Raw genomic sequence first — 16,449 nt, 5'->3', positions numbered from 1 at the left:
TAATTTTCCTGACTGCTTTTTGAATTCCCTCGGAGGAAAGCACTCCAGTAACATGAAACAAAAGTAAATCTTTAAAAATATGCAAGTTTGCTTTCCTGCTTAATTAGCAAGTTACTTAACTTTCCTGGATTAACACTAATAACCTCATCAGTACAGAAGCGTGACCCTTTAAACGTATGTTCCTTTCCAGATATTGCTTCCTAATTTTAGGGGTTTCATGTTGCTGAAAGTATCTGAACAATCACATGTGGATATTTTATGGTCAGAAGTATTTGACCAAGCTCCAGGAGCGGCGTTTCACGCCCTACTTTGAACATTGCTGGAGCCAGCTGTCACCGTGGCTCCCTGCAACAGCACCAGACTCACTCTGGCAGGATCACCGAACCTTCGCCTCCGTCCAACCTGGCTGAAGGCAGGCAAAATGGATCGCCGTGAAAACACCTCAGAGGCTGACAGAACACACCAAAATCGTCTCTCCAGTGTCATTGAGGAGGAAGAAGAACAAGATGCAGCTTACACTATTGTGACAGTCCTGGACAAAGTGGCCAACATTGTCGACAGCGTGCAGGCGAGCCAGAAAAGGATAGAGGAGAAGCACAGGGAGATGGAAAATGCCATCAAGACCATACAGATTGACATTTTAAAGCTTTCCCAGGCTCATGGCAATACAGGCTTCATGGTGAACAAGTTACTGCAGAAAACCAGCAAAGTCAGCTCCACCATGAAGGAGGTGCGGGCTCGCGTGGAGAGGCAGAGCACCAGCGTGCGGAAGGTGAAAGCAAAACAAGAGGAGATGCTGAACAAAAACAAATTCCGGGTCGTAATTTATCAGGTAACCACAAACTTAATTTCTTGTAGTATTGTTGCTTTGCCACCTCCTTGGTAGCTGCTGGTAGGTGTTGGTTAACAAACCAAAAGGTGCAGTCTCTTGAACATGAGTTATTTTGTGCTTTCTTTAACACTGAGCTGTGCTTCTCAACGTCTTTCAGCACAAACCTACTGATGGCAGTACACAGGGTCTATTATTAGTGTTGGTAGATTTCTGAGCCAGTGGTGTAAGATTAACTGCAGATCAGCAAGGACTATTTGCTGCCTTTCCGAAAGGTAATATGAGGCAGGCCCTGTAAATCTTGTCATACAAACCATGCCTGACATTCATCTCTGTTATTTTTTTCACCATATTAGGCAGAAGTGCAAATAGCAAAAGTGTTTTCAGTCTCTCTGGAACACAGACTTTCTTCTAACACTAATTTCAAAATGTGGTTCGTTTAACTTGCAGCGTTGCTCAGGCTCTCCTACTGCTGACAAATTGGAGCTTTTTTCATTGTCTCAGTGTATAACAGTGTATGCACAAACGGAAGCTCAGACCCACAAACCCTTCATGACAAAAAGTACTCCTTTGCACGCTCTACTTCGGAAATGTTTTAACACAGCACTGTTCTTCCAGTTGTATAAGGCAATGAAATAATTTATTTTCTTTCACTAACCTTATTCTAGGATGTTCACTTTTCTTACAAATAATTGCACTTGAAAAGAAGTTTCATGAGAAGTTTGAAGAGAAGTTTTATGAAACAGCATCATCTCACTTGCATCCATACAAACAGTGCAGGAAGTTCATGGGGTCTTGTCAGTGAGTGCTGTGAAACCCACTTGTTACATGGTCTGATCCTGTATTTGCTGGAACTTCCCTGTTACCCAGGTCTATAGAAAGTACGTGTTTAATCTTTTGCCAGAAGCATAGTTGCTCTTTTTTACCAGCGAGTCACCAAAGCTTCTTTCAAATGAGTTGTATTTCTCATTAGGCATTCTTGAAAATACCACACCTCATGAGTAACACAATGCGCCCCCATCACTCAGCTTTACACCCTGCTCTTGCATCTGTTTGTACATAAATAACATCATTTGCAATGAATGGAGCCCTGTGCTTCACCGAGTATATTCACCACCATGTATGGCTGACAAATTCTTCTGCATAATCCAGCTTTCTTAACTGCTTCATTTTCTACTACTGGGAAAAAATACCTTAAAAAAAGGAAAAAGCTGAAGGCAGGAAATATTACCTCTTTAATGTTATGTTAGTACCACATACAGCCAGATTGTGCCTCCTAGATTTTCTAGCTGAATGACTTACTATGCATGTTCAGGAGAAAGTATAGGCCCAATATGACCTATTATTACAATTATTGCGAGCTGCATCATCATGATGGAATAGAAAACAGGCACTTTCACTTTTTCCTTGCAAACCATTTCCCATCTAAAGGTAATAAATATCTCTTGACTCCTCTGGTTAATGGCATAATGCCATTTCATTGATGGGCCTTTACCATAATGGCTGCAGCAGAATCAATGCTTTGAAAGCATTTGTTCTTAAAACAGTATTCATTATATAATGTAAATTTTTCTACTAGCAAGACATGAGTTGTTGTTTATTTAAAAATATAGTAAAATATGGTGAAAATGGATTTACATGCTGCTATAAATAACAGCTGTTGATGTTTTGAGATTCTTGATACAAAAGGTGGCTCTCACAATATGTGCTTTCTCTGAGAATTGCCTTCTGTGGAGTGTCTGAGCTTTCTGCTGGTTTTGCTGGACAAGAATGACCTGCACCCTATTTTGTGTGTTTAATTCTTAGTTGGTACTTTTCAGGAAGGGAACCAGCACTTTTTATTGTTCACTTTCAAGCTTCCTCTTCCCACTGTAGCTGAGAACTGCCAGTGGGAATATGAACAACTCCTTCTTTATCTTCCATTCCTTTTGTAAGGTGGATTGAAGAATCTTTTCCCACTTCCACAGAAGAGGGGTAGATATGTTGATCCATCTGGGATCTGAGATTTAACACTTCCCAGGAGGAGGATAACTGCATCGTTCCACAAAAGCTGGAACATGCTAGGTAGTCTAGAGTCCACTGAAGCTTTAAGGCACAGGTTTAGGAAAGTCTCTTTCACTCAAGTGTGGTGATTTTCACACTGTTGATTTATACCCTTGTAGGCATACTGCGGCAGTGCCAAGACCTGAATGACTGAAGCTTGGCTACGATGAGTGGGAGTCTGTTAATAGCTACAGAATCAGCATACTCCCTTCACTATATGTTACAAGTGGATATAACCAAGTTGTTTACTCTGTGGTTGTGACTGATAGCTCTTCTGTAGTGAGATTTTTTTCTAATGAACCATTTGGGGCATTGTGATGAGGGCAGTGACCTGTGTGTAGCTGGTATTGAATGCCTAGATGAGTGAGTACATGTGGGTTTGTTTTAACTTTTACTGGAACATCAGCATATGAGGAAAAAGGAAACACCAATTAAATACTAAAGATTTTCTTTCTAGTGGATAGCTTTGATCTTATCATTGATAGAAGGCGTAGGCAGGTTGAAAAGGATCATTGGCTGAAAGAGATTGTTCCAAGACACCTCAGCAACGATGAAAAGAGTTGGCAATATCCTCACATTAAAAAGAGACAAAGTGATCATCCTTGAGCAGAATGATTAGGGAATTGAGCACATTAATTTTTAGAAGGCCATGTGGTTGAGGAAAAGATATGATAGCAGGCAGCCCTTCTCCCCAGGCTGGCTGCATGATTAAAAATGCCAGGTTACTTAAGACTTTCTAGTGAGGTCTTTGACCCTGGAGTGCTATGTGCCCAGAGACTATAATAGGAAATACAAAGGATGTTGTAGGTTGTATAGGTCACTGCTCACTTCTGTTCAGGTTAGTCTGAATAACCAGCTGTGAGAGCTATCATTTCTCTGCAGTCAAAGAGCATTTAACAATTTAAATGATTCTGACTAAATTATTCAGAAAATAAAAGAGGGGTTTTTTGTTTTTTTAATACTGAAAGAACTTGTTTCTTTTGCTTTTCTGCATGTTCTGCAAGTCCCTCTTTGAATGGGGAGTGTACAGGCACCAGAAAGTCCATGTTATGGTTACTGGACTTTTTTCTATTATTACTTCACACAAGCACTGTAACAATTTCCTGTGAAGGGAGACACATGCATTTGTTTCACTCACTGCTGTCTGACGTTTGAAATTACTGGACATGTCAAAAACCAAGTAAGGTTATGGCTTGACTGGCCTACAAAATTATGCTACAACTGATTTGTTTGCCCTGCAATTGCTTCACCACCCACATGGGGAAAGGCTCGCAGAAGCATCCTTGTGTATGCTGCTGATCTTATGCATACATAAATTAAAATATAAGTGTCCTGCCCTGGCCAATGTCCTTCTGTAGCATAATGACTAGGGCAGTAAAAATGGTGAAATCAAGATGGGGACAATAATCTGGAAACCTGAAGTGGAGACACTTTCATCTGAAGGGGCAGTTAGAAATCAGTGTGAGGAGCTCAGGGGATGAAGGCGCTGAGAGATCAGGCTCATGAACTCGCTGTCCATCAGCACAGAGTTTTAATTACGGCTATTCTGAGCCAAGCCTGTGAGAGTAACTGTGACAGGAAAGGCAGCAAATATAACACTTCTATTTAGAAACAGACAAAGGAAATCATGTGAACCATTGCCATTAATCTGGTACCATTTGGGCATGAGAATGGCAGGCTCAAAAGGGCTCTGCAGAACAGTATCCTTAGTAGCATGAAGTTTAATAGCTCACTGAGGGCAGATTGTGCTAGGTAGCTCATATTAGATCATTTTTCTGTTTTGCAGAAACATGAGAGATCTTATCCTTTCTCATATTTATGTATCTGGTATTTTACTTCATAACAGATAATCTGGAAAAACAACAGGTAACAGTGGATTGTGTTGAAATTGGAAGTGAGGCTTGCAATGGGTTTCTGAAAGTGTATGTGTTTCTAAGACCATTTTTGTCAACTGTGTAATGTTTTCATTAAAAATCTCAGTACAGAAGAGGTGTAATGCTCAAAATTAGGAGCTGTCAGTTCACAGAAAGAAATATAGATATGAAACCAAACTATCTTTACAGCTATAATAGTGTTGAGTGTACATGGTGCCAATTCCTGTACTTTTAGTAGAAACCCCTTTTAGTTTGTGTTCTGAAGCCCCACAGTTTAGAAAGGACAGAAAATGGAGTGTTAGTTTCTCTCAAAATGACGGAGACCCCACTTGATGTCATGGCTCTTCAAAAAGTTAAATGTGGACATAACAGGCTTCAGGCAAGATGTTTCCAGAACTGGTAGAAATGCCCAGTGCCCTAGCCCAGAATGCCTCAGAGCCTGCCTGGGCTACTATGTACAGCTCTGATCATCCCTCTTGAAATAAATTTCTTGTGTTCAAACTGAAGAGGTTTTGAAAACAGCTTCCAGGAATGGGATCAGAGGAATGGGAAGCCCTGGTAAATAAGAGAAGACCAGGAGGTCCTAGCTTGCTTTAGTTCATCAAGACAAGAGGCTAAGTGAGGTTGTGGATGTCATTTATACATATGTTTGGGCACAGATGAGGAGTCCAGTAAAGAAAAATGTCAAAATGATGAAATGGGTGTAAATTGTCTATGAGTCAGATCTGAAACCAGAAATTTGTCTCTCCAGCCCTGGAGACATCAGGATCTGGACAAAGCCTTCTTCTAGAACCCATGGGGAGTGAAAAAAACTTAAATTGCTAATAAAGTGGAGCCTGAAAACTTAATGGGAAGAAAATGGTGTAAGTTGACTACCTGTGACAGCAGAGCACTGGCCGCAGCAGCCTAATGACACAGGACCTTTGTTGGAGTCTTGTAGCAGAAACCTTATAAATGCTGGAACAGGTAATTGCTTTTGCTGAGAATACAGAGAATAAAATAAACCCAACAGTTGTGTCACAGAGTGACAACCTCTCTTGCAAGAGCCTTTGTTTGCAGTGGTGGGCCCAGTGCTTCAGTCCAAAGTGCAGAGCTGGCCCTGTGCTGTGCAGTAGCCACTTGTGGAGAGGCAGGGCCAGCCCTGAGGTACTGTACACAGCCAAGGAGATCGTAAATTATCTGTGCTTCTAAAAAAAAAAAAATCAAAAGCTTTCAAAAGCTTTTCCTTTCCAGCTAAGGAAAAACTGTTTTTCTAGTGGCATGTTTGCAAGGAACAAGGAGAAAGGAAAATGAAAAAAAAAAAAAGGCAGTTATGGGCTATTTCTGCGTTCCTAAGATGAAATAGGTTGCATATTTCACAGCAGATCATAGCAGATTATAAACTTGACTTAACACTGTTTGATCTGGTGGCCCTAGACCTGTTCCATTGCAATGATCCTCACAGGTGGACAGGCTGTCGTTTTTGCAGGGCTGCCACTGATTTTTCTCCACCTGTTAGCATTGAGTGGTGGAAACAACTGATCTTAATTTACATTTGCGCTGGATGCAGCTGTTCAGGGCTTTGCTTGTGGTTGCCCTGCAAGCCAGCAGAAGAGTGTAGTTGCACCATGATCCTCCTGTGTTGTGCCTCTTCTCCGTGGTCCTAGAGACTGCTTGGAACAACTTACCACCAGGAGCTGTGGCTTGCTTATGTGGGCTCACATATATCTTGAAATGGAATCATATAATCACTTAGGCTGGAAAAGACCTCTAAAGATCATCAAATCCAGCCATTCAGCAATACCCCTCATTCCTGAGGCACAGATTCGGGAAGGGACTTGACTGGGGACATGCAGATGGGATTCATTCTCAGCACTACTGAAGGTAGCTGAACCTTGCAATTTATTCCTATAGTACAGGAATAAAGTTGATCAAAACAGCACAGGCACAGACATGAGGAATATGTGAAGTCACTAACAGCAAGTTTAGGGTCTGGGACAGGATTCATCTTCCTGGGCATTGAACATTATTAATGCAAATGTTTGTACGTTTGGCCTATAGATTCCCTTCAAGCAAGGAGAGAGAAGTGTATGGAGCCTGATTTGCTCGACCTGTTGTAGATGTCTACTGGATACAGTTTCTACATTATAAGTATCTGTTCCTTCTGTTTAGTTGAAAAGTTGTTCAGAAATGAGTTCATATGGAGGCGCAGTTGCTTGGGCACAAAAGTTCAGCAGCTCCTGATGACTGTCTGGCTTTCACTTGTACTTGAGAGCACTTCCCTGGTCTAGCTGACTTGTAGGAGCAGTCATCTTGTGATGAATGAATGAATCAAAACATTAACAAATGTACTTTTTTGTCTTATCACACCTTGTGATGCTTTTTCTACTTCACTGACAACAGGCTTCCAGAAAAATTGGAAGTGAGAAATTTCATCAGTTTGACTTCAAATCTGCAGACCAACCTGTAGAGCTATTCCCTGGTCTAGCACAATAAAACAATAGCAAAGCAAGGAAAGTGTGCAACTTTTATTTTCCCCTGGAGCTGCAGTTGTCCTTTTTATGCAGCATGTGGTAGCCTGAAGCCAAGAGCTTCTCCAGCTGATGTGTGGAGTAACTGAGTAGTGCTCACTCATTGGCTGCAGCGAGTTACAGAGAACCATAATGAGAGAATGAGCTGGGTTTCTTTGTAGTCATTGTACGGTGGTGGTTGAATTAATTAATTTCTATCAGAATTTAAATAAAAAGGATGTGTATTAGCCTTCACAGAAAAGAAATAAGTGGGGCTGACTGTTCTGGCTGGGCTACTTTTCCATTATGTAAAAATAATTCTAAAAGCAAGCAATAGCACTTAGTCATAAAGTCTTACACGCTGAAGTGTTTATTCTCTGTCTACTTTACTTGATAAAACTCCTTAGGTGGCCTTTTAAAATAATCCTATTTCTCTCTCATCTGAACAGCTTTTTGGCCTGATGGCAGAGATTCTAAAATGACATGTTTGAAGAAGAAATGAAGGGATCACTTGAGATTTATAAAGCTTCATTCTTAACTGTTAGAATATGAGTAAAAGTGCTGAGTGATTTGTGATTGGTTATTCATCAGTGGTTTCATATTGATTTAGAGCACAATTTTAAGGAGATGTTTTAGGGATTTACCTTGGCTACCAGTTTGAATAACAAATCAATCATTCAATATGGAAATTTCCAGGACTTTTTTAAACGCTGCAGCAATGCAGTTTCCTGCCCATGAACTGCCCATCATTTGCATCACCAGTTGTCATAGACGCGGCAGTGGTGCCAGACCAGGTACTGGGTGGCCTTTGACCATTTTGCTGCTTTGTGCTCTGCTTCAGAATTATCAAGTGATCACCAGTTAGTCCCATCTGTGCTTATGTTAATCATCACCTGCACCTTCCCTGTCACACATCCCAAGGCTGAAAGGTAGTTGCTCTGACCTTTTCCCTGTGCCACACAATAACTCCAAGGTATGGAGTTTCATCAGTCTCTGCTCCCTACTTATGCCAGGAGCAGTTTTGTTAGGATCATTTTGAGCCTTGATTTTATATATGCATATATACAATATATAATTTTATCTATATATTATTTCATATATATATGAATTTAATTATTTATTTGGCCATTCTGGCTTTCTCTGCTATATTTTTAACTTTAAAAAGCTTTGTTCTGCTAAAGTATTGGTTGAAATTAAATAATAGTTGAGAGCTGATAACAGTTGCCTTTATTTAAGCTGGTTAGAGTTACACTTCGAAGCTATTTGAAAAGAGAACACAAAACCAGTTTATAGCATTTCTAGCAAATATTTACATGTAAGACAATGTATTACCTTTTTTTTTCTCCTTGCCAACTTTGATAGCTCAGTCTGGCCTTTGAAATACACTCCTAAAATACATGTGCCAAAAAACATGAAAGGACAGGGGAAGTAAAGCTCTTGAACTGGCTACATTCATTAAAATGACCTCATATTCCATTGTTTTTTATTTTCAGATGGCAAAATTATTACTGAAAGTATCATTAAAAGTGTTAGTGTACTTAAGTATTTTTGTACAGTGACATTATATCACTGCTTCGTCTAGCAAATCAAGTGAACTCTAAAATAAACATATATTTTCTTTAGGAAAATAAAAGTACTGCTGCTATTAATTATTGATCCCGTCTGTGCTTCCATAGAGTAGAAATTTAGATAAGAAGGTTGTGAGGGAATCTTTTCAACAGCCCTTTTTCCTTTTCCCAGCATCACTGTCCTCGCTGAAGGCATGACATTTTTCCAGCAGCCCCCTTTGGTTTATTTGCTCCTTAGAGCAGCAGTAAGAATGAAAAGTGCTATTAGAGCTGACCTGATCTTTGCCAGGACACCACTGCTGCAAAATATCTGAGACATTGCTAAACAGTTTGCTCTGCCATTTCCTCTCTTTCCCTGCCCAGAGATGAGAAGAGCCTGACTGTGCAGGCAGGGTTATCAAGCAGGCACATTTTGAGACAGTCTCTTTTCACCTGCATTTTTCAATTATCTGAGCATCACCACCTCAAGAGTCTCATTGTGTTGAGTAGGGGCATTGCCACATTTAAGATTATTTACCTACTGGGTTTTTTTCTGTGAGGTGAAAAAGTCAGCACCTTGCACTTTGTGCAGTTTAAGGAGCAGGCGCGTTAGCCTTCTTTCATAATGCCTTGCTATATCCTATGGGAAAAAATGCTACTGCTGTGATCCCTTCCTTGAGATCAGAAGACACCAGCAATGCCTGCTAACTGCCCTCTTCCATGGGTGCAGAGCAGCCAGAAATTTGGAAGCCAGTGAAAAACTTGACGAGTGAAAGGAGTGTGATAAGGACACAGGCTGTGTCCCCTTAAAAATTTTCTAATTGTGAATTAAATTGAAATGAGAGCAGAGGGTGAAAATGTCAGTGATGGAGTCAGACTTTGTTGAGGACCCAGTGTTTGAAACATTTGGATTTCAATATTCTCTGTCCCTGGAGCCATCCATTCAAATTAATGCTATGCTGGCCTTTTTCACCAAAGCTGAGGTTTACTCATAAGTTCACTTTGCATTCAGCCAGGCCTCTAAAAGCTCAAACTTCTTTGGCTGGGCATGTTTGAGAGGTTAAATACTCAAAAAATAGGAAAAAACATATTTCTGGTTTAAGATGCTTTCTTAGCAAACTTGCTGTGCCAGGGGCATCACCAACCACTCCTGAATTGCACAATTGTTCGGTTATGATCTTATACTTTAAAGTTTTGTCTGTTAAAGTTGTTTCTTAAGCAGTGGATCTAGCTACCCTTACAGCTTTGTGGCCTCTGTATCTCTCCCCCTGTCCAGCTGCAAAGGTCTCCAGAATTTTCCCTTATCATTCAACCAATACTTTCAGTCCCTTCTTTGTTACCACAGAACCTGAAGTCTTTCTCCTTTCAGAGTTCATTTCCTTCAACACACATGCATTTCTCCAAAACATTTCCAGTTTCAACAATACGCTATCTAACCTGATTTCTTTCTCCCCTATCCCCTCTCACTTCTATTCGTAACACACACCTCCTCTTCTCAGCACCCTTGTCCTCTGCTGAAGACATCAAGTCCAGATCTACAGGCAAGGTACCTGGGCCATGGCATTTTTGCTCAGGACAGACATCAGCTGAAGGGACAGATGGACTGACTCAAAACAGAGCCAGCTTTGCAGTAGAGATCTTATTTCTTTGTCCGAACTCCATTCTCAAATTGGTGTAAACTGCCCAAATGTTTCTGTGTTAGTGGAAAGGCTGAGAAGGTGGGATATGCATAATATAAGTGTATATGTTACACTCCTTGTATTAAAACAAGACATCTTCCAAATTAACCGCTTACAGCATGGACATACCAACTTTTTTCTTGGAAGAAAAAGAAAAAAATTGTTTTGTTTAAAAGGTCCAGGTCTGTTTTCAGTGTGTTGAGCAGAGGATAACTTATAAGGAGGTTATGACCGATGAGCAATTATGGCTAGTGAGCACTTTCTGCAGGTGCTCCATCTAGGAGGAGGGGTGAAAGGGAAGGGAAATGCTCAGCTTCCACTGATTTGTGTTCTGATTCTGGCCTGTGCATGTCTTTGGTATTTGCTAGTAGGCAAGGCAAGCAGAGCACGTCATATGTATTAATGGCCCATGTGACTGCATGCCTCTTTGTTCAAGAAATCATGTTAAAAATAACTGAATGTTTGGTATCATCTTTTACTGTGAAATAATCTCCTGTCCTCATTTTAGATTCTCCCTTAGCTAGGAAGAGTCCTTCCTAGCAAAATGCTTAAGCAGATTTTTAACTAAAAGCTTGCCAGCAGCATCATCAATGGTTCAACTCCCTTCTCACTCTCCCCTAAGATCAGACTGCTCAGTCCTACTGTTTTGAGTCCCATCTGCTTTCCAGACAAAGAGAAAGCTGTCACCCCATTTAGGGCTTTGTTCTGTGCTGCTGAAATCAGTAGGTGTTTGGTCTTTGGTTTTAGTGAGTCTATAAAGGAGCTGGTAGCTATATGCTGTGACTGCATCTGTTTCCCACCTGGTACTAAAACTTCTTGTTCCTGCTTTAGGAAAGATGAGCTACTCTCTTCTCTCTGCCCTACTGATACCTAGTGATTAAAAGAAATGGGTAGGAGCAGGAGAGAGAAAGGAAACAGATGAGAAAGTTCACCTACTGAGCCTAAATTACTGTATTTTTATTCTGATACCTCCCTAACGTGCTAGACAGGTTCACTAATACTTTCCGCTTTGGTAACATCCAGAAATCTTGAGAGGAGATAGAAACTCACACTAATTTTTTGCCTTGCTACATTTGACTCTTCAAGATGTGTGCAGAAATCAAGGAAAATGAGAAAATCCAAGTTTTGGCAAAAATCATTCTGAGACTGTAGAAGAATGAAAATGTTTCTCAGGATCTGTGACTCTAGATTCTATCTCTTATCTACAAGACCTTCATCCCTCATGTTATTGCTCATAACTTTTAATTCTAACATGTCTATGTGAAAGTTAAAGCACTCTCTTCTTTAGCTAATAGACTAAAGGTAAATACAGTAATAAAGGTAAATACAAGAAAAATCTTCATATGAAAGGCATACTCCTCTCACCATATTGTATTCATCTCTGTATTTACTGAAATTTCAGAATAGTCATTCTGGAAATATTTTTGTTACCATTTCAGCTGAAGGACTGGGCTATAATTTAAAAACTTTGAGGAATTATTACCCAGCTGTGTTTTAGTTAATTTTCAGAAAAGAAGGGATTATGTTTATATATAGAAGTCTTTATATAATTAATGTTAATTTGCACATGTTAATGAAGATGATTACTGGCAAAGCATTGTAGTTTTGTTCCTGCTGATTTTGATAGATGAGTTGAATAACATTCTGCTGTAATCAATGTAACATAATTTGTCCCTATTTTTTCTATGCATTAACAACTATTTTACTAGAGGGTTTTTATTGAAGCCAAGGCATGATGACAGATTCCTAAGTGGGCTTTGTCTGTCAAATAGCTCAATGTATGTTATTTTATGTATTACTATTACTCTGTAAAATAGCATGACTCACTACTGTATGAGTCACTGTGAAAAATGACAGACATCTTTTTGGCTGGAAGTAAGTTCACAGCAAAATATTCAGTAAGCCTGACTTGCTGTTCATGGGTTCACAACTTCTGATATCTTTCTTTTTGTCTGCATTAGAGTGATAATACTAACTGTAGAGTCCTGACACTATCATGCCTCAGAAATCAGCTGAAGTAGTTAGTGGTAATGGGAAATATATTAGAGAAGTTTTATATAGCTGCTGTGCCTGTCTGTACCCCAAAGGGCTGCTCATCCTGGGAAAAGAGCACACACACGTAAACAGCTGGTAGGGAAAAATAGGGTGGCATCATCCTCTCATACACCTCCTGCAAGTTATGATTCTTCTACTCTGCATACACTAGTCCTTCTAGATAGAAGTGACTTACTGACACTGAGCCACAAATCTGTACTGTCCATGTAGACGGCAGTCTTTAGATCAGGGAAACAACTGTATTAGGAGATTCTCCCTGTTCACATAAATCCTTCATTGCCATAAGCTTTTCTCACTTTTTTTTTTTTTTGATGTCCTTAACCACTAAGTGAATCTTGGTAAATTTTTTGTTTACTGTGGACAGCTTTTGGAAATCTTCCGTGTCTTTGAGATTTGAGCCTCTAGTAATTTTTCTTTGGCGAGGCTGCATGAATTCCTAGTGCTAAGATATGCAGCTGATACCCACTGGATGAATAATACAAATATGTATATATGTCCCTGTATATGCCCAGGGAGATGGTGGAGTGACCGTCCCTGGAGGTATTTAAGAAGAGACTGGATGTGGCATTTAGTGCCATAGTCTAGTTGATTAGGTGGTGTTACGTCAAAGGTTGGACTCGATGATCTCAGAGGTCTTTTCCAACCTGGTTGATTCCATGATTCTCATTCTGCATGCTCATACAGGCCACCAAACTCACCACAGGAGATAGAGGTGCTTGCTCGGAGTTATCGTATCTTTCCAGAGGGAACAAATCAAGCTCACCTCAGCAATGGTGCAGTTGCTGAGGAAATTATATGGAACTGGGTTTACTGAATAGCATCTCGTTCCTTTAATGACTTTGTCCCGTTGTGGAGCCAGCACATGTAAGTTAATATGGTGGAGTTCATTCCCTTCTGGGCAGCAACAGAAATGTTTGCTAAACTCCAAATAGTAAAAAATGGACAATGTTTTGGTAACAGTAGAGGACTGAAGCTACTGGTATCATTGAGGCGCTTGTTTGGAGAGCATACAGCTGACACAAGCACAAGAGCCTCTTTTGTCTACAGGATGTCTGCTGTTATTGGTGAGGAATAATGGATCTAGGTCCAATCCCAGAGAAGCAGATAAGGTCCAAAAAAATAAATGAACTATACAAGTCTGCTCTGAAAACCATTAGAGGCCAGTACTCATAGGACTATTGCATTCATTAATTTCAGGTAGAACCACAGTGAAAAGAAATCTTTAATCAAGCAGTCTCTACAGAACTTGGCAAAGGTTTCTTTTGCCGTTTGTGTTCTGCATAGATCAAGTACGATGGTACAAGCCTAACTTACTATGTTACAATATTATATTTCAGTTAGCTTTAACTAACTGCAAGTCAACCAAAAAAAAAATGCATGAATCACCATCCTTTTGAAATACACTTGCTGGAAGATGACTCTGTGCTTTCATTCACAGGAGGAAACGGAGTGTCCTTCATCTCTCTCTGTTATCAAAGAGATGACAGCAGGTGAAACTCTAGAGGATGATTTTTTCCCACCTGATGATCTGTCTTCTGATGAAGAATATTATATAGAAGAAAGCAAAGCAACCAAGTTCAAGAAATCAGGCATGAGGCGCATTGATGATATCAAAAAGGCATTTTCAAGGGAAAATATCCAAAAGACAAGACAAAATTTTGGCAAGAAGGTAAACAGGCTTCAAACTAGGATAGTGACCCCTGAGAGGAGAGAGAGGATCAGGCAGTCAGGAGAGAGACTGAAACAATCTGGGATAAGGATGAAGAAAACCATTTCACAAGCTGCCCCAACAAAGGAGATGTTCAAGATCCATAAAAAAAATAAAGAACGAACAGGAGCTGAAGGTCAGGAGGGGATCCAGGAAGCCGGTGTACACATTGCTTCTGAGCTCACAGCAGCAGAGCCCTTCACTGAAGAAATCTCTTACACAGAAGTGATCACTAAGGTAAAGAAAGACAAGAATAGTGCAACAAAAAGTGCTTCCCAGTCAACTGAAATAGGAGTGACTCTCCCAGAAGTTGTTCTTAAGCAGGAAAGAAAAGAAGGAGAAGGAGGTGATGACGGCGTCCCTTTGCTAGACTTAAAGCAATCAGCATAAGGAATCAACGAGCAAACACACCATACTGTCCTTACTGAACAAGAGAGAACACAGTATGTACTCACTCAGCTTTTGAAAAATGTGTGAATTCGTGTTATATCACAAAATGTGTTGGTGTTGTTCTATCATTTACACAGATGTCTCTAGTGTTGTCTTCCTGACAAGAGTCAAGCCATGCAAACTGAATGAAGGGGCTCCCCCTCTGTCTTGGCGTGTGCCGATAGCCATCATTAACCCAAATGGAACTCACAATGTTAAAGGGAGATGGAAATCTGCTGCATTTTCAAGATTGATTTAGCAGTCACTTTACAGCCTAATCACTCTCATCGTTTTATGTACAACTGTATAAAATTTATTTCCATTATCTTATACCAACTCATCTAATCAGAAAACAGTAACAAAGCTATTACTTTGTATTAGCAAAAGGCAGTACTATGGAAAATGTCATTTAGCTATACAAATATTATCATTAAAGGGCCCTCACAGAAATGGCAGAGGATATTCCTGCTTTATCCAAGGTATGAAAAAATGGGGCAGGAATGATAAGGTTTAGAGTAAATTCTCTTTCTTCTTATTGGAAAAGAGAAGCTCCTGAAATGACTACAAATTATTTCCAGAGTTCTGAAACAGGAAAGTCCAATGTAAGTAAGCAATGCATTTTCTGCTTTTATGGAGAAAGAATAAAAAGAAGAAGAAATATTCAATATGGAATAGCAGGAGGAAAAAAGAATTTTGTGTTTCAAAAAAATGAGATTGTGAGAAAGGCAATGGTATGAAGCAGTGGAATGGTATGAAAGTGGAATAAGATGAATGCACGGGTTCTGGATAAATAGAAAGAAAAATTAGAATATTGTAACCGAAGTTTCCTTGAGTTCCTTAAACAAATCATTATTCTATACATAGGATCATAGGGCTTATGTGCAAAACCAACCAGACAAGGGAATTATTTTGTTTTCTGCTCTCTGTGCTTTTTCAGAGCTGCACTGCAATTAAAATCTATTCTACAAAGTCACAGATGTACAGGGCCAATCCATAACCCAATTCTTTTTTTCCGATCATCATCATTATCGACCAGCCACAGCCTCAGGGATTATGAGACAGACACCCTTTGGAGTATGGAATGCTGTTTATTTGCAACACTCCGGAGCCAGTGCCCTGACATCAGATATGTTTGTAAACATGACTGTACACTGATATGGGGTGCAGGACTGTATTGCTCTCTTCATTCTTAAATGGAGTTGCCTTCAAAGCACTTATCTAAAGCAATGTTAGTCATTACTATCTGTGTGAAACTTGTACAATATTTCCAAAAGCTGTATGATTGTATTTAATATCTCGAATTCATTTTAACAGCAGAGCATAACTTGGTTATCTATATACATTGTTTGAAGACTCCTAGCTAATTGTTAATCTCTAATTTAAATACAATTAGTTTGATTTCAAGTATTCTGCCTGCCAGTTCTTTCATTTAGTCTGGTGTACATCCCATTTGAAGTGAAACAGCTTTAGCAATAGTAACTAGGGAACACTGGTTGTGGAAGGTCAATGTTATACTATGTCAGTGACTTTTCAAATCAAATTAATGTTGTCAGATTGGGAGCAGCCACTCCGCTGCATGGAAGAGCAGGATAGGGCAAGAGAAGGAGTCAGGGAGAGGAAGACATTTCTTTCAACAGTAAATTGTACATCTCTGCTCTCCTGTAATTACATGCAAAAAGAAAAAAAAAGAGGTTTTGCTTATAGGATAGATTGGAGGTTTTGTTTGGTGTGTTTTTACCAGTTACCTGAAGTCTTTCTGGAATCAAGTGACTTTATGTTTTTCTTCCAGTTCCATA

At 39.8% G+C, this 16,449-nt stretch overlaps 1 protein-coding gene across 1 annotated transcript; it reads left to right on the top strand.

Moving 5' to 3' along the window:
* The first annotated feature begins 16 nt into the window (after nt 1-16).
* On the top strand, nt 17-16,057 carry CAVIN4 (caveolae associated protein 4). The gene is made up of 2 exons (XM_051812805.1): nt 17-832; nt 13,955-16,057. The coding sequence occupies exons 1-2, from the start codon at nt 422-424 to the stop codon at nt 14,612-14,614; spliced, it is 1,071 nt and encodes a 356-aa protein (XP_051668765.1). The 5' UTR covers nt 17-421; the 3' UTR covers nt 14,615-16,057.
* The last annotated feature ends 392 nt before the right edge of the window (nt 16,058-16,449 follow it).

This window comes from Manacus candei, unplaced genomic scaffold (genome assembly GCF_025592945.1).
Source record: "Manacus candei isolate 608988 ecotype Guabito, Panama unplaced genomic scaffold, ASM2559294v1 h1tg000088l, whole genome shotgun sequence".
In the NCBI taxonomy this organism is placed as follows: domain Eukaryota; kingdom Metazoa; phylum Chordata; class Aves; order Passeriformes; family Pipridae; genus Manacus; species Manacus candei.
This window is presented reverse-complemented; position numbering and strand designations above follow the sequence as displayed.